Source organism: Gopherus flavomarginatus, chromosome 1 (genome assembly GCF_025201925.1).
Source record: "Gopherus flavomarginatus isolate rGopFla2 chromosome 1, rGopFla2.mat.asm, whole genome shotgun sequence".
Classification (NCBI taxonomy): domain Eukaryota; kingdom Metazoa; phylum Chordata; order Testudines; family Testudinidae; genus Gopherus; species Gopherus flavomarginatus.
This window is the reverse complement of record NC_066617.1, coordinates 2711448-2736188: the sequence shown is the minus strand read 5'-3', so window position 1 is coordinate 2736188 and position 24741 is coordinate 2711448. Positions and strand designations below refer to the sequence as shown.

The window sequence follows — 24741 nt, the reverse complement described above, 5'->3', positions numbered from 1 at the left end:
CCCTCCAGTTGGGACACTGGCACTGTCCTTGCTGCTGAGCTATGTACACTCTCCTTTGGGACCTTGCTTTCCAGGAACCCTGCCCCTTAGCACCCTGCTCGCCTCTGAGCCGGAGAGGCCTAGTTTCACGCACGGGCAGTTCCTTGTTCTAAAGCAGAAGGTGCTCCATGTAAGGCGCCTCTCCTTTCACAGGACAGTGATACGCCACATTTAAACTCTACTTCAGGAAATGCAGAAAGTGTTAATGTTAGATAAGCCACACGATCTGTTACGGCCCAGCTCTCCTGCATGGGACTGTTTTCAGCTATTAGTTGTAAGCCCGCTTTGACCAGAGTAATTGGACAAGCTGTGGGAACATGACCAAGCATTTCAACAGAAGAGAGCAGCAAAAGTACCACATCTGTTAAATAAGCAAAAGCAAGGACTCGTTAATGAAGCTTTAACTGTTACATGACAATCGAATTGCTTTTAAAAAAAAGTACATCACTGTGTCGCTGTGTTCTAATGGTGCTGTCGTAAGGAGTATGCGGGGGATACGTGCTGTGCAAAGGAAGAGTCCATAAGTGCCAGGGAGCAGGAAAACTTGCCCTCTTATCACCACAGGAAAGTTAAACATTTGGTACAAGAGGTGTTGCCAGTCAGTGCCGAGTAAGGAAATTTACCAAGCTTCAGGACCAGGAAGTTCAGTGTAAAAGCGCTGCACCCCATATGGTGTGGAAGGAGTTTTTTCCCTCCTCAAATACTGCTGTGAGACAATGCAAGGCCTGGGAAGCTCCAGACCTGCACTGGAGGGACACTAGTGCAGGTGTCATGTCTTAGAGCGGTCGGCATGTGGGGGTGTCGCTCTGGGGATCAGTCTCCGAGTAGCACCGTGCAGTTGAGAGGCTGGAACGTTAAGGAAAAACTTCCCAGGCTGGGGATGACAAGTGTTATGTGGCAGCTGAAGAAGCCCACTTCTGGTGTGGAGCAGGGAGTGTGATTAGAACAGGTCTGTGTTCTGTTTCGCACCCACGTTCCCTGGGGGGATAAACGGAAAGATTTGTATATTTTGTACCAGTTTTTTCATAATGGTACTAAAGCATCCTTAGATGATTTCCCCTTTGCTTTTCTTTCAAAGGCAGAGCAAGCTTGTCATGTGGAGTTATAGGCTGGTGGGCTATGCCATAGGAGGCCAGCTGGTACCCTCGGGTTTGTATTCTGAGTCTAGGATTAATGGTGGTTCAAATGATTACGGCTCTTGTGGTCTTACAAGTGAAAGACGGGGATATAGTGCAAATGAAACGTCTGCTAATATAAAAAGCAGTGGAACATAGGCCTGGCTTGACATGAGTAATGGGACATGGGGGAGGCCTCATTTCTTGGGACCCAGGCTTGGGAGGTAAATGGAAACGGAATGTCTGTCCTAGCTAAGATGAGGGGTGACCCCTCAGGGAAGCATTGGCAGTGGACAAGAGAACAATGGGCAGGATAAACCGAGAATGAGAGACACGCCAAAGAGGAAGTCATGCATGGACGGAGCCTGCTGTACAGAGATCGGTTCCTACACCGGTACCACGTGTGGGGCAATGGCCAGTCAGTGCGGCGAGCTGTGTGAATGTGGCGAAAGGCAGAGATTTGCTGTGTAACTCTGGATGTGCGGTACGCCCTGGCTTCCCCTCTGCATTGATTCTGAACAACTCACTGGAGCTTTGCTGCCTGCCAGATACGGGCACCTGAGTAACGAGCCTGGAGTCAATGTGAGTTCTCGGGGAATGGAGTGGACCAGGCCTCAGGGGAACCCCAACCCTACTTAGCCTATTAAATGTCATCCAGAACATCTGCAGAGCATGTGAGCTGAGGTCCTCTTCTCGGAGTGCTGTAGCAGGACTGAACGAATGCGCCAATGGGACTGCATGAGAATGTGGGAATTTGGTGTTTCTTGACTCTGGAGCTTTGCCACTGGTCTAATCAGCTTTGTGTGTTTGGCAATGTCGAGCACAGTTCTGTGGCCCTGGAATTGTGTTGGCATTGGCACCGTGGTGTTCTTGCTGGAAGTGCAAGGAGATTGGGCCATGTGGGCCTTCTGCGCTCTTCCTAGAGTCACTTAGGGCTTGGCTGAATCAGATGCATCTCAGTTGCTTGAGATGAATATGGATGGTGTCGATGTCCATGTATTTGCGTGTGTCATAAGAATGAAAGAACGGCTATACCGGGACAAACAATGGCCCAGTGTCCTGTCTTCCAACAGTGGCCTATGCCAGGTGCTTCAGCAGGAATGAATAGAACAGGGCAATTATTAGGGTGACCAAGCGTCCCATTTTTAAAGGAACAGTCCTGTATTTAAGCCTTCCTGCAGGTGTCCTGACTGTTTCTTAAAAAGGGGCAAATTCTCCTGTATTTTCTGCCTCTCCCTGCCCGCCCCAACCAGTACTGGTGGGTCCTGCTGCTGGCTGGGTTCCTGCTCACCAGCGCTGAGTGGAGGGGTCCAGTGGCTGACGATGGGGGTGGGGTGTGCAAGGCTAGTGGCAGGGCCAAGCTGCAGCGTGTGGAGAACTAACTCTTGGTCGGAGCACCCAGCTCACCACAGCCTGTGCAGCAGGCTCGTTCCTTCCCTCACTGCCTCTGGCTGGACCTGGTGCCCTAGGAAAGCCCAGTACCCTCCAGCCTGGGGTGTTGGCCCGGAGGAGCTGAGCCCTGCGTATGTCAAAGCCCTCGCACAGCGCTGACACGGGGAAGCCTCTCTGCCCCTCAGCTAAGCTGTGGAGTGGCAGGAGGGTGGGGAGGGGAAGCGATTTCCAGCCTGTTCTTGCCCCGTTCCTGCAGGCTCCACAGCAGCTTCCCAGCCAGGGGCGTAGTCCCCTCTTCACCCCCCCCCCACCCTGCGTCCTGCCCCCAGGGAGCACGGGACTGCTCTGTCCCCTAGGCACCCTCCCCTGCTGAGCCACCTCTCTGGCCGGTTCGCTGAAGCCCTGCAGTCAGGTTCCCTGGGCCCTGGTGCACAGTACATCCCTAGGGCCTAACCCCTTCCTGCCTGTGCTATAGCCAGGGGACAGGAGGTAGCTGGGTTATGTCGGTGGCCAGCAGCAGCCCGGAGGTGTTAGCTGCCTCTCCACACTGTGCGGGCAGGAGGGGACAAGCTGCTTCCAGCCACAAGGGAGCGGGGCTGGGGTGGGGAAGAGCTGAGGTCTGCAAAGACAGGGCAGGAGCCAGGTCATCTCCCCCCCTGCCCCAAGCCAGAAGCAGCTCCCATCCCTTCCCTACTGCACAGTGCTGAAAGGCTGCTGCTGGCCATGTTCTGATGTGAGCCCTGGCAGAAATCTGGGGGAGGGCATGTGGCTTTGTGTGCCTCCCCCACATGGTGCCTTGGGAAGATGCGGCACCAGATACTAGGAGAGGTGGATCCGTCCCAGGGGCCCAGCCAGGAGCAGATGGTGCTGGGCAGGAGGGGTCGGGTCGGGTCGGTCTGTCTCTCTCTCCTCTCCTCTCCCCCTCCCCCTCATATGAGGTGTATGGGAGTGTGTCTCACCTCTCCCCGGGTGAACCCTACAGCCTGGAAGATCAGAAGGTAAATAAAAAGAATCCAGCTCCGCAGTGTTTCTTTTTAATTGGGGCTCAGTCAGCTTGATGTTAAGTTGCACGTTCGCACTGCATAGTTCTGATTGCCATTGAACTCACTTGAATACGAGTCATTTTACCAAGTGTCCCGTATTCAACATAGGGAAATAGGGTCGCCCTAACGATTATCGAGTGATCCATCCCCTGTTGTCCAGTCCCAGCTTCTGACCGTCAGAGGTGACGGACACCAAGAGCATGGGGCTGTGTCCAGCCAGCTTGGGTAATAGCCATTGATGGACCCGATCCTGCAGGTGCTCAATTAACCCACCTGTTGTAATTGTTCCCTCACAAACTTGATGTCATTTGCACAGCCAAGCTCCTGGAGGTCAGATCGCGAATGCCTCTGAATTGGCCTGAAGGTTTTCTGAGCACCGTTCCCAGCGAGCCCTTGGGGAGATTCTGGCACTGCTGCCTGCGATCTGAGCTGTCTCTGGAGAGCCCCAGTTGTGGCTTTGCTGCTGACTCCTCGGGGAAGGCTGCAGGAGCCTCTCTGGGGTTCAGAGCAGTGCCCAGTCTTCTGCTGTTCAGGCCTTCTGCTCTCTCATTTTTCCTGCTGACAGTGCAATGGTGGTTGTGCTGGGACTCACCTGAACACCCAGTCCTAGGAGTCTGAGACCACAGGAGCAAAGCAGTGGCCAGAGTAGCCTGAACTCTGCACCAGCCATCCTGTTTGGAGGCAGGTCTCCCGGCGACAGCAGCAGAACAGACTAGAAATAGAACAATCCACATTTTCCAGGAGGCGGCAGCTGCTTGTCAAACACTTGCTGCTGCCTTTAAACGAACAATTAAACATTCACTCCTTAGTATTGTACCTGACTTGTGTTTCGCGGTCTTCAGTCCTGTCGATGAGCCCAATGCTGCTCCGGCTAGGGGCAGCTGAGTTAATCCTTGGCTCGCGCCAGCAGGTCTGAGGTTAGACTGAGCACGTTGTCACCTAACACCGCTCAGATGAGCACATCACGGCGCTGCGCACCTGAACATTCCTCACTGCCCCCTTGACAACACCACTTAGCAGCTCCAAATTAACTTCCGTTCGCTAAATGCAGCCCTTGGTAATAGGAAAGATTTCCAGCCGATGGAACCGTGTTGCTGCCTGTTAGTGCTGCTGCATATGAAGTGTCCCTCTTCTTACCTCACCTGTCTGGTCTTCACACCAGCTGGCTCTGCGGTGGGGAAGACGGGCTAGCTGATGGCATTCTGCTTCCATCCCCCTTGCTCAGGCAGAGGGGCGGAAGCACCGTCCTTCAGCTCGGGAGTAATTTACTAAATAATTTAAATCATGTAAGACAAATCCGTGTTCACTCACTTCTCCCGTTAAGCAATGTGCAGCCCGTTACAGGGCAGAGAGCAGTCTCCTGTAAGCCCAGCCACTGAAAACCTCCTCTCCTTGCGAAAAGTCCTTGCATAATTTTGCATAATTGGCAGCATTGCGCATAAAAGGAGAGTTGTGGTTATATTTTTCTTCACTGTATTTATGCATAATTTCCCTTCAGATCAGAGATAATTAACCACTGGGAACGTTAACATGCTAGTAATGGAAGATGGCATGATGCTGGCCTGGCGGTGAGCAGGGAGGGGGCTGGCCAGCTGGGAGGTAGTGGCTGCCTCTCTGGAGATGCAGCTGGAAGCCCTATTTCTGCGGCTGTCTGCTCCCAGCGCTGAAACTGGTAGAGAATGCAGAGGGTTCTTGTTCCTCCCCTGCTCAGGCACTTGCTCTGAAATTTCCCTCAGTGCTGCAGTGAAGGCTGGTTCTGGGCTAGCTGGAAAGGTGGGTTAACTAGCCAGATTCCTATCTCGGTGCCCCAACCCCTAAGCAGCCGTGCAATGTGCAGCTCTGCTTTAAGTTACTTTGTCATCCCTCCAGTAGACCCATCCACCCCTTCGTATTCCCGTCCCATGCCCTTGGCTGCTCAGGGGGCTGTGTGCGTTCCAGGTGCATTTAACTCCAGAAGCCCTGCTGTTTGTCCAGGAAAGGAGAATGGTCCAGTGGTTAGGGGATGAGCCTGTGACTCGGGAGAACTGGGTTTGAGTCCCTGCTCTGCCTCGCCCCAGACTTTGGGCAGGTCACATGGCATCTCGGTTCCCAGCTGTACAGTGGGGATAACACTGCAGTAACGGGCCATGTGGGTGAGCAGCTTGCTATGCCAGGCAGAGGGGCCGACAGATCAGTGCAGGGTCAGCAGTGAGAGAGGGAGGCATCGAGTCAGGAAAGCATCTGGGTGTCGATGTGGAGACGTACTGAACCCACCGCTGTGATGCTGCACACAATCTAGCTGGCCAGTGGTGCAATCAGCTTAGGAAGGCAGAGACTCCCGCCCTGCGAAGGATCGTGTACCTTGCCAAGGAGTGTGGGGTGTTCCAAAAGGAATGATTTCATGGTCCTGGAGGTGGATGTTAAGGCTGGCGGGGACCATTCTGAGCACCAGTGTGACCACCTCCATCACACAGACCAGAGAGCCTTGCCACGGGAATTCCTGAATGAACCAGTGTTTTTTATAAAGAGACACACGATCTTTATTTCAAGACTATAGGTGCTTGAGAATCCCCTCATCCCCATGGTCCAATGGCTAATTCTCCTCCAGGCTAAAAATTTACACCATATTTCCAGGATGTTTGTCTAAGGACAGCTTCCAGCCATTGGCTCCCAATCCTTTGTCTGCTGGAGAGAAGAGCCTTCTGCTGTCCTCTTTTCCCCAGCCGGGTCTTTTGGGGTCACTTCTCCTCTGAACTGTCTCTTGGAGAAACTCAGTAGGTCTGGAGCTGAAGGAGCCAGCAGTGCACACAGCGGGATGGATTCGCTTCCTGCAGAGCCTTCTGTGCTAGTGCTCAGGCATTCAAACGAAACGCCGGCTTTTCCTGAGCAACGCGTCTCCCTCTGAAGGAGAGAGCGAGCCCCAGGCCTTCCCTGGGGTCCAGTCTGCAGTCAGCATGGACTGTGAGGGTTTGAAGGGTTAACACTGGAACCTGCCTTCTCCCAGGCCCGTCCTGTCACAGTGACGTTCTAGTAACACACCTAGCAGGGCCAAGACTTGTTCCTCCCAGCGCTCTGTGCTAGTGGCAAGGTCCCATTACTAAACCGGCTGGCGGGGGCAGGGGTACTGTCGAGGCTGGTATCCCAATGCAGAAGTAGGCTGCTGTCAACCCGCGAGACCAGGCTGCCTCTCTTGTCCACAGGCAGGTAGCAAGGGAGCCTGGTGTGACTAGGACACAGCTTGTGGGGGCCCAAGTAAATCAGCTGCAGCCCCGGAGTTGCACTGTCATCAGCCATTCCTTGGCCAGGACGTCACATCCCAGAACGGAGGGTCTGGATTTCCTGGATCCTGAAGGCAGATGCTGGGTACCTTTTGGGTGGGGTGAACGATGAACCCATGATGTCGAGCAGCTCCCAGTCCCAGCAGTGCACTTGCTTCAATCACACAGTCACACAGTCCTGGAAAAGGGGGGCTGCAAGGGACCAGGAGAGGTCACGTCGTCCAGCCCCTTGTGCTGAGGCAGCACCAGGTAACCCTAACCTGGCCTTGACAGGTTTGTCCAGCCACATCTGCCCTTGGGAGCCTGCTCCAGGGCTTAACTACCCAGAGAGTTAGAAAATTTCTCCTAATATCGAACCTAACTCTCCCTTGCTGCAGATGAAGCCCATTGCTCCTTGTCCTACCATCAGTGGGCACAGAGATTCCTGTCCTTTTTAATACCAGGCTGTAACATGTGAAAACTGTTCTCAGGTTCTCTCACTCTTTTCTAAAGACTAAACATGCCCAGGGTTTCTAACCTCTCCTTGTAGGTCAGGTTTTCTGAACCTTTGATCGTTTTTGCTGCTCTCCTGTGGACTCTCTCCAGTTTGTCCACATCTTTCCTAAAGTGTTTCACCCAGAGCTGGACACAGTATCCAGCTGAGGCCTCAACTGTGTTGAGCAGAGTGGGACAGTCACCTTCTGTGTCTGACATACGAAGTCCTGTTACCACACCCCAGAATGATACCAGCCTTTTTTTGCAATTACATCGGATTGTTGACTTGCATTAAATCTGTGATCCACTAGAACCCCCAGCCCCTTTCCAGCAGTGCTGCCACCTAGCCAGGTAGTCCTCAGTTTGGAGTTGTGCATTTGAGTTTTCCTTCCTAAGGGTAATAGTTTGCATCTGTCCTTACTGAATTTCCTCTTGTTGATTTCAGACCAATTTGTCAAGGTCATTTTGAATTCAAATCCTGCCCTGCAAAATGCTTGCAGCCCCTCCTAGCTTGGTGTCATCTGCACGTTTGATCAGCCTACTCTCCACTGCAGTATCCAAGTCATGAATGAAAATACTGAATAGTCCCAGACCCAGGACTGACCCCTGTGGGACCCCACCAGATACATCCTCTGTTTGACGGTGGACCAGCGATAGCTACTCTTTGAGTACGTGCGTTCAACCCGTTGTGCACTCGCCTTTTCATCTAGACTGCGTTTCCCTGGTTTGCTTTTGAGAGTGTCAAAAGCCTTGCTCACATCAAGCGGTTCCACGGCTACTGCTTTCCCCTCCCCGCATCCACTAGGCCAGTAACCTTCTCAAAAAAAGAAATTAGGTTGGTTTGGCGTGATTTGTTCTTGACAGATCCACGCTGGCTGTTCCTTATCACCCTGTTGTCCTCCAGGTGCTTACACGTTGATTGTTTGTTCGTTGTTCAATATCTTTCTGGGTATCGAAGTGAGGCTGGCTGGTCTGTGGTTGCGTGATTTTCAAGGCGCTCTGCACAGAAAAGGGCTAGAAATGCTCTTTTAAATGAGCTGAGATTAACCCTGACATTTCTAGGTCCCTCCCGTCCAGGCTGGGTTGAGGGCTGGGGTGTACCCACAGCCATGCGCCCCATGGGCCTGGCTCTCCTGCTGTGCCTGATGTGGAGATTTGTCACACCAGGATCTTTGTTCCTGGCCTCTCTGGGCTAGGGATATACTGACAATCCAAGCGCCCAAGCTGTGTGCGTGGGGTGGGTGGGGAGCCCTGCCTCAGACAGGCTGATCCAGCTCTGTGGTGGAGGAGCAGTGCTGATGGCCCTCAGCTGGATTAGCCCTGGCACGGAGTGTTCTTAGCAATATGCAGCTGGTGACTCCGCAGGCTGTGTCCTTCCAGTAGGAGGTAATGCTGCCCCAAGCCTAGTGCTTTTGGGTTGCTGTGCTGCATTTTTGGGATGCAGCATAAAACCCAGGTGCTGCTGAGGATCCTCTAGCCCTGAACTTGGGACCTGGGGGAGTGTCATGTGGGCTGGCCTGTCCCCCTACATTTCCCCTGGCATTTTAGTTGGGTTCAAGAGTCACCCTTAAATCCTAGCCGAAAACTGTGCTTTACGCAGCTGCTGCGTCCCGCCCCAGAAGTGGCTGCCATCCAGGTGGGGATGGATATTTGCAAAGTTCTTTGGGATCCGTGGGGCTGAAAGGTGCTGTATCAATGCAAGATGATTAGTGCTGCCTATAGAATCATGGAACCATAGACTTTAAGGTCCGAAGGGACCATTATGATCGTCTAGTCCGACCTCCTGCACAACGCAGGCCACAGCATCTCACCCACCCACTCCTGTAACAAGTTATGGCTGGATTAGTGAAGTGCGGACTGACTGCAGCTGGATCCCAGCACAGTGCACCTGGTTTCCTGGCCTGCTCGCCTGTCCTTACTCCGGGACTGGCAGCAGCAGGACGGTGGCAGTGTCTGCACACGTGGTTTTTAATTGCGTGTGGTGTCATGCGTTAGTGCCGTCTGTGCTGGAAAATCTATATGTCCTTGAGTCTTGCTCTGTGCAGCAATACCTTCTCCGGCGTGAATAGGCTTGTGCTGGGAGCCACCTTTGGCCGAGGACACAATGCAGCTGAGCGTGTCTGGGGGCACAAGGCGGTTCTGAATGAAGGCCTTATCGGAGATGGACGTGTGTTGTCACCAAGTCTCAAGCTAAGTGCTGGGGAGCAGTGTAAAACAGAGCTCTGCCTAATCGCTTCTCCATCTGACTGACGGGTTACCTACAGCAAGGTGCGGTCTCCTAATCGCACACAATCCGGAGCGGTCCTGGGTTGAAACCGCCTTGCAGCCCCCTCCGCATGTCAGTCTGGTCTGGAATTCACTCTCGCTGTCATTTGTTTGTGTCAAAATGGTGCTGGGGCCTCCAGCGGGATGGAGAGTCCCTGTGGTAGGTACTGTACAGATGCCCCAAAGAGTTTACAGGGTAACTAGACCCGAACAGATGAAGGACTGTTATCCCTGCAGTGCTGATGGTGATGCCAAAGGCCAGAGGGGACGTGACTGGCCCAGGGTCACACAGGAACCTGTAGGAGAGACGGTCCTCACTCCAGTGCCTCAATCCCGAGTCCATCCCCAGCAGCAAATTCTCCCCAGAGGGGCCTGAGTTCTGAGGGCCCCCAAACCCTTCATTACTCCCCCCAGTATCCTTAAGAGTCTATAAGGTTTCTGGGGCTTCCTCCTCCGGTGATCTAGGAGCTCTGATTGCTCTTCCTCTGCCTTCGAATGAGCCCAGCATTGGCTGCAGGAGTTTTCCCATCTTACTGCTGGCGCATCCTTGGGTTTGAGCCCTTCTTTTCTTTCGCCTCCCCTACTTTCCCCAGCTACTTCAATTTCTGAGTCAGGGCCTCAGCTGGGGTGGCAGCTGCTCCCGGGTGTGTCAGATGTGGAGAGGCAGAGTGAACGGGCTGTGGAGGGGGAGAGGATGTGTAAGGAATGGGATGGAGATTAGAGAGACTATTATGCCATTCCGTAAGCCAGTGGTGAGTCTATTCTGTGCGGCACTGGCCACCGCATCTTCAAAGGATGGTGCAGAGCTAGGGGGCTTCAGAGAACAGTGACCAGAGTGATCAAGGGCCTGGCGACACTCTCCTCTTGACAGAGACTAAAAAGATTGAGGCTGTTACCTCAGAGAGGAGTCGAATAAGAGGGGACGTACGTCCATAAAATACTGACTGGTCTGGAGAAAGGAGATTGGGAGCTTCTCTTCTCCTCGTCTCATGACACAAGGACAAGGGGACATGCAATGAAACCAAAAGGGGGCAAATTCAGAACGGATCAGAGAGCATGGTTTTTTTCACACCATGTGCCACTAGTCTGTGGAGCTCACTGCCACATGATGTCACCGCGACCAAGAGTTTGGCAAGAATCCAAGGGAGTTGGACATTATATGGGTACCAAGCCTAGCCAGAGTAACAATGGTCAATTCAAACCAAGTTTTGGAGGGGTTGGGGGGGACTCTCCTGGGGTAGATTATTGCCTGTCTGTTCACTGTTCACCTTCTTCTAAGAGTCTAAAGCATCTCGTACGGGGCATTGTCAGAGATGAATGACTGGTCTGACCCAGTCTGGGAACATTTGTGTTCCTAAAAAGGAAGCCACCGCAGCATGCTTTCCTGCAGGGCCCGCGGGAGCAAATGGATGCTGAGGGGGAGGGGGAAGGTCTTTGCTTGTCTCCTTCAGAAGGTGCAGAGCACAACGTGAGAGGAGGAACCCAGTGTCTGGTTTGGCATAGACCCACGTGGGAACAGATTTAGCTAGAAAGCTGGGTGGATCCTTAGAGCAGCTTCCCCTCTTCCTCCCTTCTCAAAGGCTTTGGGAGCCCAGTGCTGAGCCACCAGCACTGAGCAGTCCTGTGCTGAACTGGCACTGCAGCTAAACTGGTGCCCAGTGGGTGTTTGGCTGTCAGCTTTCCCATCACGCTGCTTCCCTCCTGGTGCAGGGGAGTCCCCATGGCCCAGACTGCTGCCCGCGCGTGGGCGTTGGAGCAGCCTGGCCTGCTCTGCTGCTGGCTGAGCAGTGCTTGCAACGGGGCTGGCTGCCTTTGCTCTGCAGCAACTCTGTCCCTGCTGGGTTTACAGTGAGGACACGTCAGTGTTGTACCAGGTGCAGGAAGAACGTTGAGGTGCAGCACTTAATGCCATCACCAGCAGCCCAGACTTGGGAGTTTCCAGGCAGAGAGAGGATGCTTGATGCTCTGCATTTCAGTCTCTGGGAATTCTTTGCTCGCCTTGGCTCTTGGCATCACGCCCCCGCATGGAAAGCCCAGTCTCCAGCACCTGAGAACCATGCCAAGCCAGCCTCCGGGGTTGCCTTGAAGTGTGAGTGCTATGTGTGCAGTTGGGTCTGCCTCCTGGGTCAGCTGGCTGGCACAGTGAGAACGCACCCGTCTGCCCAGGCCTGGAGAGAAGGGTACAGCAGGTCAGACACTTTCCCAAAGTGCTCAAAGTCCTGCTCTTTAGTGCAGGCCAGATCGTGTGCACCGCCCGTCCCCCCCCTACCCCAGCCCACTCATACCCTCAGTCATGCTCCTGGCCGAGGGTAAACCAAGAGAAATCCTCCTTCCTGAATTCTCCAGAAATCTGGTTCGCTAGAGCAGCTCCAGCTCCCCCGGGGCAGAGAGGTGATCAGACATGATAAGCCAGTAAAACCAGCCTGGATGTGCAGTGTGCTCCTGGGACTGATGGTGTTGTCATAACTCCATCCACCCCTGGGAGGCCTCCATCAGTCCTGATGGGCAGAGGGGAGCAATTGAGATCCCCCCGCCCCCCATGGTGACAGATGTGCAGGGAGCCCCTCAGACCCCAGCGTGCTAGGCACTGTGCAGTGTTTGCATAGGGATCTCCTCCATATCACTGGCCCCTTCTGTGGACTTGGTCATGGATGCCTCCAATATACAGAAGTATAGTAAGTGCCCGAAGGCGTCAGACCAAGACTCCAGCCCAGCCACATGGCTCCACCGGCGGCCAGTGCCAGCAGCTTCAGAGAGAGGTGCAAGAGGCCCCCGAGTGGGCAGTGATGAGAGATCCTGCACTGGAAAAGTTTCCTCCTGACCCCCAATAGTTGAGACATGTCTATACTTACCTCTGGAGTGATCGATCCAGCGGGGGTCGATTTATCCTGCCTAGTGAAGACACGATAAAACGACCGGTGAGCGCTCTCCTCTTGACTCGGTACTCCACCGGAGCGGAGCGAGACACGTAGGCAGAGTCGCTGGAGCGTCACCAGTCAACCTGCCGCAGTGAAGACACCACGGTAAGTAGATCTAAGTACATCGACTTCAGCTGCACTATTCATGTAGCTGATGTTGCGTAACTTAGATTGATTCTCTCTCCTCCCCTTGCCCCCAGACCAGCCTTAGTTTGGCTGCTGCCCTGCAGCAGGAGGGTTTATAGTGCTTCCCAAGCTCTTGTAAACGAACTCGGGTAACTCTGGCTGTTCTTAGTATCTTCATGCATGTCCTGTCCCTTTGAATCCTGCAGATTTCTTGGCTTCTGTGACATATTGTGGTAGAGAGTTCCATAGGCTCTGTCATCTGAAAAAGTATTGCCCTTCATCAGTCTGCTTGAATTTTGCCACCTTTCTGAGTCATTGAGAGTCCCCTGGCTATTGTGGATGAGATGGAGTGGATGGAAGTCCTGATCTCCCTTCTCTCTCCCATTCACTATTTTATAGATGATCAGATTCCGCCCCCCCCCGACCCCCCCCCCACACCTCCCCTCTGAGATAAACATTCCCGTTTGTTTCAGTCTCCCCTCTGAGCAGAGATTTCTCCAGTTCACTGATCATTCCCATCAGTCTCTGAACCCCTGGCTCTGCAGTGTTTTGGACATGGGGTGACTGGAACCACACCATTGTGTATAGGATAGTCTGTGTCCTGTTCTTTCTCCAGCTAAACCACTTGTTAGTTTTTTTGGATTGCTGCTGCACACTGAGCAGAGACTTTCATTGATCTACCTTCAGTGATGGCCATGTCTTTTACCTGAGTGGATACAATTAATTTAGACCCCAATCAGAGGCACATTTGGCTCACATCTGAGCCAGCGTCCTTCCCTGACAGCTATCCTTTCCATGTAGCCCCATGAGTATACAAATCTGCGGCCCAGTGAAAAGCTGGGACCAGTGTAATGTGGATGTTTAATATTAACATAACCCCAGGAATGTGGTGCTGATGGTGTTGCTCTCGTCCATATCTCATTTGGTTTTAAAAAACCAAACCAGTCCCACTGTTCTTGAATTTCCTGACAGCCGCTGAGGAACATGCAGCGTGCTGCAGGATTTGCGTGAGTGCCGCAATTCCCGGGGGAAGGTTTGCCGTAGCACGGGAGCCCAGCTGGGTTTAGGATGTGTGGAGCTTTGATTGCTGTAACCTCGACATAAGGAAATCGAACCAGCCTGAATCCCCGCTAACAGTCCGCCTGTTAAAAATGCCCTTTATTTGTGTGCCCTCTTGGATCCCTGACCCCCTTACTGGAGTGCGATTTATGAACAGTGCTGTTCCCTCTCCATTAACGTCTGTACCGCGAAGCCGAAAATAAATAAGACTTTGAAAACTGTCCTAACGGAAGCTTTGGGAAATGAGTTGTAATCTGTCACTTTGGTGTCAGCCTGCTGCTGATGACTCTATGGCTTACCGTGCAATAATTGCCACTCTCCACTTATTATTCCACATTAACGATCAGCGCTTGCCTGTCTCTTCCCCTCTCGGAGAGGAGCCTGCTTTGTGCTATGCAAATATGTGTGGATTTTAAGGTCATTCTCAGAATATTTGAACACTGCTGCTGCTTTTGGTTGTTGATGGCAGCTGGCTTGCGCTTGCCAGTCAGCAGAGTCTTGTGTTCCAGACAGGATCCGCTCGCCTGAGCTGCTAGAACCGCTCTCCTAAGCGAAGCTGGGAAATGTGGGGACTTTAAACTCCCCCTCTCACTTTTGGGGAGTAGCAGGAAAGTTCAGCCCACGGTGGGACTTTTTTCTGTTTTCCAGCTCATTTTTTCTGTAAGTTAATCAAACTGTGACTGTATGGTGATTACCACTAATTAGTAGCCTTCATTAGCAGCTTCTGTTTTAGATTTGCATACGTTAAACCTAAGTGGTTAATAGTTGGGTAACGAATTTTTTTCTTTGCTTCCAGATTGTGGTTACATGTGTTGTGTTAACTTCTTGACTGCACAGCTGTGAAATAAGTTTCCAGGCACGTGTTTTAAGGCTGGCATAGCTGGAAGCAGAGGCTTGCTCTAGTCAAGAACAACAAGGAGGTGTGGTTTAGGGTTATCTAAGCATCTCATCCTCTGTGTAGTGCTGGGTCAAAAAGGTGACTTCCAGCACGTGGTCCTTCAGAGCGGATTTCAGAGCGCTTTACTTGTTACTTCTGCCTGAAGCGTCATTCTTTCAAAGGCAGGATCCGGCCAGTCTGATTCGAGCTGAACAAAAATGTACTTGTGTGCATGCAAACTGGAAATTCCATTTGTTTTCACCCAAAATTGAATTTTTTTCAAGTTTCTTCTGCCTGAAATAAAAACACCAAAATAATTTATTGGTGTTTGAACAAAACATTTGGAGTGAAATGGCAAGTGGAAATGACATTTCAAAACGAAAATGTTGATTTGAATGGACATTTCTGAATCTTTTTCAGTGTGTTTCAGTCAAAGCTATTTGCTAAACTTGACCCAAATTTGTGAATCGTTTTAGTGCCCCTCAAAATGCATTTTTTGACAAATTTACTGTTTGCTGAAAACTTTTACCCAGCTTTAGGCCAGATACTATGGTGATGGGCTGCTGGGTGTGATGAAGTGGGACTGTTCTTAATGTTTGCCCTGAACAGTGTGTGGGTGCCTCAGTTTCTGGCCGACCCTCTGTCTCCTGGCAACTAATGGCCAGGCCCTTCCCCCTGCAAGGGATGCTAATGTGTGGGAGAACAGAGAAGTCAGGTGACTTCCTGGCCGGGGAAGGGAACTGAGCAGAGACGAGGGGCTGGAGGGGGTTTCATGTGGGAGCTGGCTGGGGACGAGAAGTGAGGGCGGACGTGGAGGTCTGCCTTGCTGGGCCCCAGAGTGGACCCGCTAAGGGGTCCCGTTCTCTGTACCTACAAGCTCTGTTTTAGATCGTGTTCCTGTCATCGAATAAACTTCTGTTTTACTGGCTGGCTGAGAGTCACATCTGACTGTGAAGTGGGGGTGCAAGACCCTGTGGCTTCTCCAGGACCGCACCTGGGTGAACTTGCTGTGGGAAGCACACAGAGGGGCATATGCTGAATGCTCCAAGGAGAGACCCAGGAGGTGAATCCGTGTGAGCTTCTTGCCCTGCAGACAGTCTGCTCCATGGGAGAGGAGGCTCCCCAAAGTCCTGCCTGGCTTTGTGGGGAGCAGTTCCAGAGCATCGCCCAGGGACTCCGTGACACAGTGTAAAACCCTAAATGAAGATGAAAGGCAGATACAGATTGGAAAATCAAGACCCCAGCATGCACAAGCGACAAAGTGCAGAGCGGCTTCGGAATGTGCCATTGGCAGCCTGGGATCTGGGCTCCTCCATCTCTTGGCCGCAGTGCAGTGTAGATTAGAATTACACTTCCCCAGCTTTGGAATTCACCTCGTGGGTAGACCAAGGGTCTGGGCGTTGACTCACCACGCAACAGCAGGCCAGTCGCTCTGCCTCCCCGTGTCTGTCTGCCCAACAGATGCTCGGGGCCTGCGAAGTATGAACAAAACGATCCAGTGATTCTTGGAGACCAGGTCCCCCTCCTTTCCCAGCAGATGCACGATGTTCCCCTGGGTGAGGCGGTTCGTCTGGGTGCCAGGCACACATTGTGTTTCCTGGGATGGGGCACAGGTGTGTCAGTCCTCGCTGCAGAGTCAGAACGCATTGCAACTCTCTGGGCTTGCTAATGAAGCTTGAGCATCCTGTGAAAAGCCCTTGCAAAGTTCATGGCCTAGGCCCCGAGTTCAGATTTGAGGCAAATGGGCCTCTGATTCTAAACCCATGTGGAACTTAGCTGTGTTTCTCTGTCTGCTCCACTGAGTCCTGGCCCTTCTCTCTGCCCTGAGTCAGTCTCACTGCATGGCACAAGAGGCTTCTCTGCAGCTCCTCCGGCTCATCAGCTCCTCCCACCTTTTCCTTTCTTTAGTGCTTCTCTGACGCTCTCCTGTAAGTTTCTCCATGGCCATAATACTGAACTCTAGGCTGTCCTGGGATGAAGAGAGTTACACAGAGAGAAGTGATGTGGACTGAGCCTCCATTACAGCACCAAGAAACGGCGATAAAACCTGTTCTGCCCCAGGAAGTGGGAGGGCTTTAACCGGCCTGCACGCCTGGTTTGGCCTCAGGTTCCTATCGGAATTGCGTGCCAGGCAGATGGCAAACAAACTGGAGCCCTGTCTGTGGCTCCTCTAAATGCCCTTCTCAGCCGCTCTTCTCTGCATCTCGGAGCCAAGCTGTGGAGATAAACGGTTACAACGGCCAGTGCTGCAGGGTGCATGGCGAGCAGAGTGTAAAGGGAGTGGATCGTAGGATCATAGAATATCAGGGTTGGAAGGGACCTCAAGAGGTATCTAGTCCAACCCCCTGATCAAAGCTGGCTCCATCCTCTTTGGAATCCCCTTTCAGGTAGTTGAAAGCAGCTATCAAATCCCCCCTCATTCTTCTCTTCTGCAGACTAAACAATCCCAGTTCCCTCAGCCTCTCCTCATAAGTCATGTGCTCCAGCCCCCTAATCATTTTTGTTGCCCTCCACTGGACTCTTTCCAATTTTTCCACATCCTTCTTGTAGTGTTGGGTCCAAAACTGGACACAGTACTTCAGGTGAGGTCTCACTAGTGTCGAATAGAGGGGAATGATCACATCCCTCAATCTGCAGGCAATGCCCCTACTTATACAGCCCCAAATGCCGTTAGCCTCCTTGAAAACAAGGGCACATTGTCGACTCATATCCAGCTTCTCGTCTGCTGTAACCCGTAGGTCCGTTTCTGCAGAACTGCTCCCTAGCCATTCACTCCGTAGTCTGTAGCAGTGCATGGGATTCTTCCAACCTAAGTGCAGGACTCTGCACCTGTCCCTGTTGAACCTCATTAGATTTCATTTGACCCAATCATCTAATTTGTCTAGGTCCCTCTGTATCCTGTCCCTATCCTCCAGCATATCTACCACTCCTCCCAGTTTAGTGTCATCTGCAAACTTGCTGAGAGTGCAATCCACGCCATCTGCCATCCTCCAGATCATTAATGAAGATATTGAACAAAACTGGCCCCAGGACCGACCCTTGGGGCACTCCGCTTGACACCGGCTGCCAACTAGCCATGGAGCCATTGATCACTACCCACTGAGCCCGATGATCTAGCCAGCTTTCTATCCCTCTGTCCTTTTACTTTGTCCTGAAGGGCAGCAGCTCCAGCATTCTAGCCCTTGGAGAGCGGCAAGAGCTTGATATGTGGAATAGGTCCAGGTTCCACAGCTGGAATCTCAAACTTATGGCACCTGGGAGTGCTTTAGTTATTGGTAAGACTGGTGCCTACTGAACTGACAGCTTCATCTGTGTGTGTGGACAGTTTGCTGCTGGGGCGAAACGAATGCAAAACACTCTGTTCTTCCATTTCCCATCAGTGCCTACCCCTGCTGTATTTGTAGAGAGCAGTCAGATCCCCTCTCAGCTTGCATTGTGCTAGGCCAAACAAACCAAGCTCTCCCAGGCTCCTCTCATAAGACAGGCCTCCCTTCCCCGGTCATCCTAGTAGGTCTCAGCTGCACCTTTCCGGTTGCTGATGAACCACACATGGTATTCCAAAGGAGGGCTCAGCAGTGCTTTATCCAATGGCATTAACGCTTCCCTCACCCAGTGCACACAAGGATTGCACTTTACTTGTTTTACAGCAGCATCATGTTGGTGGCTTGTTGTCGTCTGTGATCAACCCACACGCCAAGGTCTCTTCTCCTCTATGGCTGTCACCCAATGAGCCCTGAGCTTATAACAGACATTTTTGTTGTTAGTCCCCTGCACTTTGTGCTCTTACATTTCATCCCATTGCTGTTACGTCAGGCTTCACGGCTGCCCTGTACGATATTCTGATCCTCCTCTTTACTGACGATGCCTACCAGCGTGGGGTCGTCCTACCAGCGTGGGGTCGTCCACACGTTTCGTTAGCACATTCCTTCTTCTTGTGCCAGGGCAGCAATGAAAATATCTAAATGGGAACAGTCCCGAGTCATCCTTGAAGAACTCCTCCAGTCCGAGTTGAGGGAACCCAGAACAGCTTCTTCCACGTCCCCCTGTGGCTTGCTAGTATAGGCTGTGTAGTCTAGTGTCTGGAGTCAAGACCCTGGGTTCTAATCCAGGCTGTCACTGACTCCCGGTGTGACTCTGGCCCCGTTTTCAGGGGAACTGGGCTCCCATGCGGTTCAGTGTCTGTACCGCACTCTGAGGCCCTCTGGTCCCTCACAGCTATTTCTCTAGCCCCCTTCAGTTGAGTGTCACACATGCTTCAGTGCATTTACCCTCCGTGCTATTATATCAGGGAGATTAAGTGACTCACCCAGGGCCTCACAGGGAGTCAGTGGTGGAGCAGGAAATTGAAGACAGATCTCTCATTCTAGGCTAGCGCTCTAACCATTGGGCCGTCCTTCCTCTCTGGTGAGCTGCTGTACGGTTGGAGTGCAAATCACTGTTATTGCCTAGCTTGTTATCAGCTGCCTCCTTCTCATGCTGGGACACTGTCATCGTTTCTTGTGCACCCCCGGGGATCGGCAGCTCCAGATGGGCCATGATATTCGCCTTTTTTCCCATCTTCAAGTCTGATCTGCCATACCGCTGCCAAAGCACCTCTTGCTGTCCTGGGGTGGAGGCTCCGCTCCAAAGATTTATGGCTGCCTCCACTTGCCCGGTCCCTCCTGGGTTTCTTTTTTTGGTCACATCTGAAAAACTGCAGGTCGCGTCCTGTTAATGAGAGTCTGAGAGGTGCGGACGCATGTTGTCAATCGGGATTCGGCTGTTGTCAGCGTATGCACTGCTCCCACTCTCCCCTCGCCACTTAATTTTCCCGGAGTGACATGCGGGCGTGTAATCGCAGCCTGGCTCGCACTCTGGTCTAAGGAACGCATGCAGATAGCCATTTCTGTTCACTCGCTGCCTGCGCTGGGAATAATGAGTTTCCGAGTCGGGGAGCTGGTTCCAATTTACATTCAAGTCCCATAGCTGGAGCAGCGAGCTCTCTGCTCTAACCTTTGCCATAAAATATGGCATTTTGAATGCCCCTGCCCCTTCCCAGTAAGCCCTTTTCTACAGTGCAAGCCATTCAGCAGTGGAGCCGGATCTTGGGAACATCCTACTGATTTTATTTCTGTGATATAGTGAGTTTCCATCTACGTCTCTCTTTAGCAGTCTGGTCAGGCAGCCCTTCAGTGAACTAGATCCAAGCTTTCACTGAAGGGAGGAAAGTTTTTTGGCTGCGGCTAGCTTTTCCCTTCCCTTCCCTTCCCATTCATTTTTCTAAATTAAGGACACAGTGGAAATAAAAAGCCACCTGGCTGCGTTTTATTTTAGGAACAGCTTCTTGTTCCTGGGTGAAATAAATCAGAAGCCCGTGATGGTCAGTGTCTTGCGTCTGAAATGTACAGATTGCTCAGGTATTGGCTAAGGCCTCTGGTTCAAAATCAGTCAATAACCTAGCAATTTGAGATAAGCAGTTAGGTAATACTTTCCCAAATTATAGGCCCAGCCTATGAATAATGACCTGAGATGTAAGCCTGTTTAGCAAATGGTCTTAATCTGCTGGTGCTTTCTGACCTGTTGGATGTTTGTCCTGTTTGCCTCTGCTCCGTTTTGGGGTGGGGAGGGAAGTTGGGCATGTGGGAATTTTCCACGAACTTAGGCTGCTGCTCTGCTCTGCTTTCTATCAAGGAAAGCAGCAGTGAGCTGGGAGGAGACTGTCTTCCTGCTGTTTCTGCTGTGATGGGTCCATTTGAGAGAACAGTGAATCTCATTACTGTAAATATCATTCTGAGCCCTCCCTCAATGTCTGGGCCTGTCTAATGAAAGCGTGCCAGGCATTAGTGTGGTGCTGCCGCATTTCACCAAGCACTCGGGGTCCCTGCACCGCCACTGACTCTTGCTCATGGCACGCTGATTTTTCACTAACCAATATGCATTCATTTCTGTACAGTGCTGCCTGGTCCGCTCATAGCAACAAGCCAGAGTGCGGCAGTCAGTTGAGGCAAGATTCCCTGTGAAAGGGAAGCACTTGCTGCTCTGCCGAGGGCTGCGTCGGCACCAGGTTATATTTAACGAGGGGTGGGGGGGGTGAGAGGTTGCTGGAGTTGGGTGTTCCGGGTCAGCTGGCATCTCTCCTATTCACCTGCAACAATGCTCAAATAGGCAGGATTTAGTGGAACTGCCTAGGACAGGGGAGCTAGCCTGACAGGGGGGAGCTAGCCGCAGAGGATTTTGGCACCTGCCTTCTTGCTGCAGTGTCTTAAACAGGGCATCTTGCATGATGGGTGGGGAGGGGAACCCATGGGTGGCTCTGAGCCTGACAGAAAGAGCGTGCTCTTGCAGCACAGAGGTCCTGAGACGCAAGCTCCTTCCTTGAGAAAGGCCAGGTGCTGTGCCAAGGTCACAGGGAGCTGCCTGGATCCAGGCACGCAGACTGTGGGGCCAGGTAGATAACTGAGCATTGTTAGTGATGATTTGCATTAGCATAGCGCCCAGGAGCCAGGCCTGTATTGTGCTAGGTGCTGTACAATCACAGGATGAAAAGCCGGCCCCTGCCCCAGAGAGCTCCCCATCAGAGTATGAGACGAGATGTCAGGTAGAGACAGACAGATGGGGGAGCACATGGAAACACTGAGACAGTACTGACATCTGCTCAGCCCTGAGTGCTCCATGGATCGTCTGAGTGACTGGTCTCTCCTGGGGCTGAATTCAGCAGGGACTCCCCCAGGACCATCAGCCACTCGTGCCCAGATGCTGCCCCACAGCTGGTAGGGCATGTGGGTGTTTCTCGGGTGCTGTTGCCCTGGCTTGCCAGAGCAGCTTCAGAGACCTGACCCGAGCAGCCTCGACAGCTGGGGAAGGAGGCTACGGGAGCCCAGCTCCAAGGCTGCATTCAGGCCTTGTCTATGCAGGAACGGTTTTCCGTACAAACTCGGGTTTGTTATCCCAGTGTAGCCTCAGCCCCAGGCCTCCCGATCTAGAGGAAGAGCTGCCCTTTCTCCATGCAGCTTGTCTCTCTTGGGAAGGGATTTGAGCTAAGCCAGAAGGATCCAAATGGAAGAGTCCCAGGCCTGGGAGGGCAAAGGGCAGCTAAACCATGGACACTTCCGTGGAGACAAGGCCTTGGAGACCACCTCCACCCACCCAGCTTCCCGCTGCCTGTCCTGCTGGGCGGGTGGAGGAGAGGTGGTCACGCTGGGACTCGAATCACTGTCAGTGAGATAAGAGGCTGTGCAGGGCAGCACCAGGCCTTGTGGGGTTTGGGCCCTGGCCCTGCTGCCAGCTTGGGCTGTAGCCCTGCTCGCAGCCTGCATGCAGCTGGGCGTACGAGTGGGTGCCGGGCAGGAGTACCTGACTGCTGCCCTGCCAGGAAACGCAGCTCTCCCCTTCCCTGCCCGAGGGGCTCCCTAGTGCAAATGTGCCCTGCTACCTGGCATGCTGGGGCTGACCCCACCATCTGCCTGGGGCTGGGAGCTGGGGTCAGGGCTTGGCTCCCTGGAGCAGATTCTCCACCTCGCACCGGGAAGCGCTGTGCTCCCCAGGGAGAGTCTCCCAACCAGCCAGTTACAGCACTGAACAGGCCAAGCCCCATCTTAATGGTGACTCATTATGGGCCAAGTGCCACCATCTCCTCTGGCTGGTGGCCCCAGGTTCGTCAGTCCCTCTGCCCCCAGCCAGCGGGCTTCAGTCTCTGGCCTGAGCGGCAGGGGCCTGTGCTTGGAGGCCAAGGCCTGGTTCGATCTCTCGCCAGCCCAGGCTGGGGGTTGTGTAACTGGCTGACATGAGGACGCTGTGCCTTGTCCCACAGGGGCGTGGGTTCCCCCTCGCACCATCAGTCTCGAACGTTCTCTCTCCTTTCTTGTTCTCCCAGGACACCCAGAAGGCCAAGCAGTTCCTGCCCTTCCTGCAGCGGGCCGGCCGCTCCGAGGCAGTGGTGGAGTACGTCTTCAGCGGCTCTCGGCTCAAGCTGTACATGCCAAAGGAAACCTGCCTTATCACCTTCCTGTTAGCGGGTGAGCCAGCCTCGTGTCTGCGGGTGTGGGGCTTGTGCCCGTGCTGTGTCGGTCCCTTGCTGGGCGGGCAGCGGCTCAGCCTGCCCTTGATCTGCGGTGCCCGGCGGGGGCATGGCTTGCGGTCTCCCTTCACCACACGGGAGCTCTCAGGCCTGCCATGCCGCAGCGTGAGAAGTGTTTGGAATGGGGGAAGGTCCCCAGTCCGTGTGTCCATCCCAGTGCCCCAACTCTCTTTGTAACTGATCTGAGTCTGATTCTCCTAAGGCCAGGAGGGCACAGAGTGCAGGCTCCCTCCGGGGTCTCCCCTCCCCACGCTGCTGTGGCCCCTTCCATCCCTGATGTTCTGCCAGCATGGGCTCTTTGTGTGCAGGGGAGCGAGCAGCACGTAACCCAGGTCTGGTGCCTTGCAGCACCTTGGCCACATGTCCTGTGCTGTGTAAACCTGCCTGGTGCCCTTCCAGGTGGAGAGGCTCTTTTTCCCCAGTGCCTGCTTTGGCCCTGGGCCAGTGTTTCTAGGGGACACCCCCCCCGACTTGTCTCCAGCCCAGAGCCCGCTTTCTTCCATCTCCCATGGCTCGCTGCCTCCTACGGGGGAGATCCAGGTTTGAACCCTGGCCCTGGCTCCTCCTGGCGGCCCTGGTACCTGAGCCGGCTACTCTGCTCTGTTCCATCCACACGTAGCTCTGTCTGTCTGGTGCCTTCATCTCTCCCAGCAAAGCGCAGTCACGAGCCATGTGCTTGGAACAATGTTCGTTTATGCGCTCAAGGAGCCATATGCTTCATTTCTTCCCCGCTGACGAGCAGTAAAACGTGCCTTTCTTGGCGCTTGCTGCCTCCTGGAGGGGCTGTGTTGTTACGGGTGAGGCAGCGCCTTTCCCCATCACGCTCGGCACTGAGCCCGTGAAGTCTGCGCTGCCTCTTCGTTCTCACAGGTCTCTTGGGTGATGAGTCTCGCCTGGCCGCAGTGGGGCTTGCTGGCAGCCGCTTGCCATCTGCCCCGGGTCTCCTCCTCCATGCCAGGCCCTGGGAACTGCCTCCCCTCGCCTCTCACTCTTCTTTCTGCAGGTAGATGGAGTCACAGGACGCAGTGCGTCTTGCTGAACGATATGGGGCCCGAGATCACAGCTGCTTCCCCCACAGTCAGTTCTTGTTGAGCATCTCTCTCATTGCATGTGAAGTTAATGATCACTCTGCAACTTGCTATGCCTTCTAGAGGAATTAATCGAGCTGGGGCGCCCTAATCAGACATGACTGCGGGCTCTGCTGAGGCGAGAGTGCTGAGCTGTCAGAATCCCGGCACCAGGGCCGTGTTAGCGGCTGAGACTGGGGCCACGTGCGCTCCGGGGCTTGTTTGCACAGCTCTGCTCTCACTGGAGATCTTCCCTTCTTCCTGCCAGGGTGCAGAGAGGGGTCTCTGGGTCACTGGCAGGCAGTCATGGAGGCCTGGCTGTTGGCCTACAAACAAACCTCGGCTTTCTTCCCTCCGCCGGTCCCCAGGGAGATCCCACGTGGCATGGGCAGCTGAGCCTTTGAGTCATGATGTAGGAGGGAGGCAAGACAGCTGGCTCCGGTTCAGTTCTTTGTTTTATTAACACTTCTATTTATCCCTCCACACTTCTCTGCCTGGTGCCTAAATCTGGGCTTTCCCGTGACCCAGGCTCCCTGTGGAAGGAAAATGCCGCACTGGGGCTCTCCTCCAGGTGAGGGATGTCCTTACGGTGCCTAGCCAGGCCGGCAGGGAGTATCCCGAGCCCCGCTGGTCTCTGCTCCTCTCGGGTGCTCCTCCGTCACCGGCTCCGTGGTGACACTGCTCTGTTTGGTCTCCATGCAACCAAGTTATTCTCCAGCCAGCTCTTGGAGTGGTTCAGGCAGAGTCCGAGTGGTAGCGGGGTCACTCCGTGGCCTCCCAGCAGGCTGCTGGGGTATCTGCTGCAGCCCTCCCAGAGTCGGGTCCTGAATCTCATTGAGCAGTGAGCTGAACAGATGTGAAATGTATTAGCTGGTAGCTATAGTGGAGTGTTGGGAAAACAGCTGTTGCCCTTGTATCCTAAAAACCCTCTGTAAATCAGGCAACGGTTCTGAGCTGCTTGCGGCTCAGTGCCGGGAGCTCTGGGCCCTATTCTGCCGGCTGCCTCTGCTCCTGGCTTCGCAGGTGTTTCGTGTCCCGGGGGGAATGTGTTTG

The 24741-nt window shown here is 53.5% G+C and overlaps 1 protein-coding gene across 2 annotated transcripts in view; it reads left to right on the top strand.

The window, feature by feature from the left end:
* SND1 (staphylococcal nuclease and tudor domain containing 1) overlaps positions 1–24741 on the top strand; it is a 576429-nt gene that overhangs the window by 331822 nt on the left and 219866 nt on the right. For both annotated transcript variants that reach the window (XM_050952703.1, XM_050952694.1), the window contains one exon: positions 22418–22559. In XM_050952703.1, the coding sequence (XP_050808660.1) occupies positions 22418–22559 (142 nt within the window). The remainder of the gene's footprint in view (positions 1–22417; positions 22560–24741) is intronic.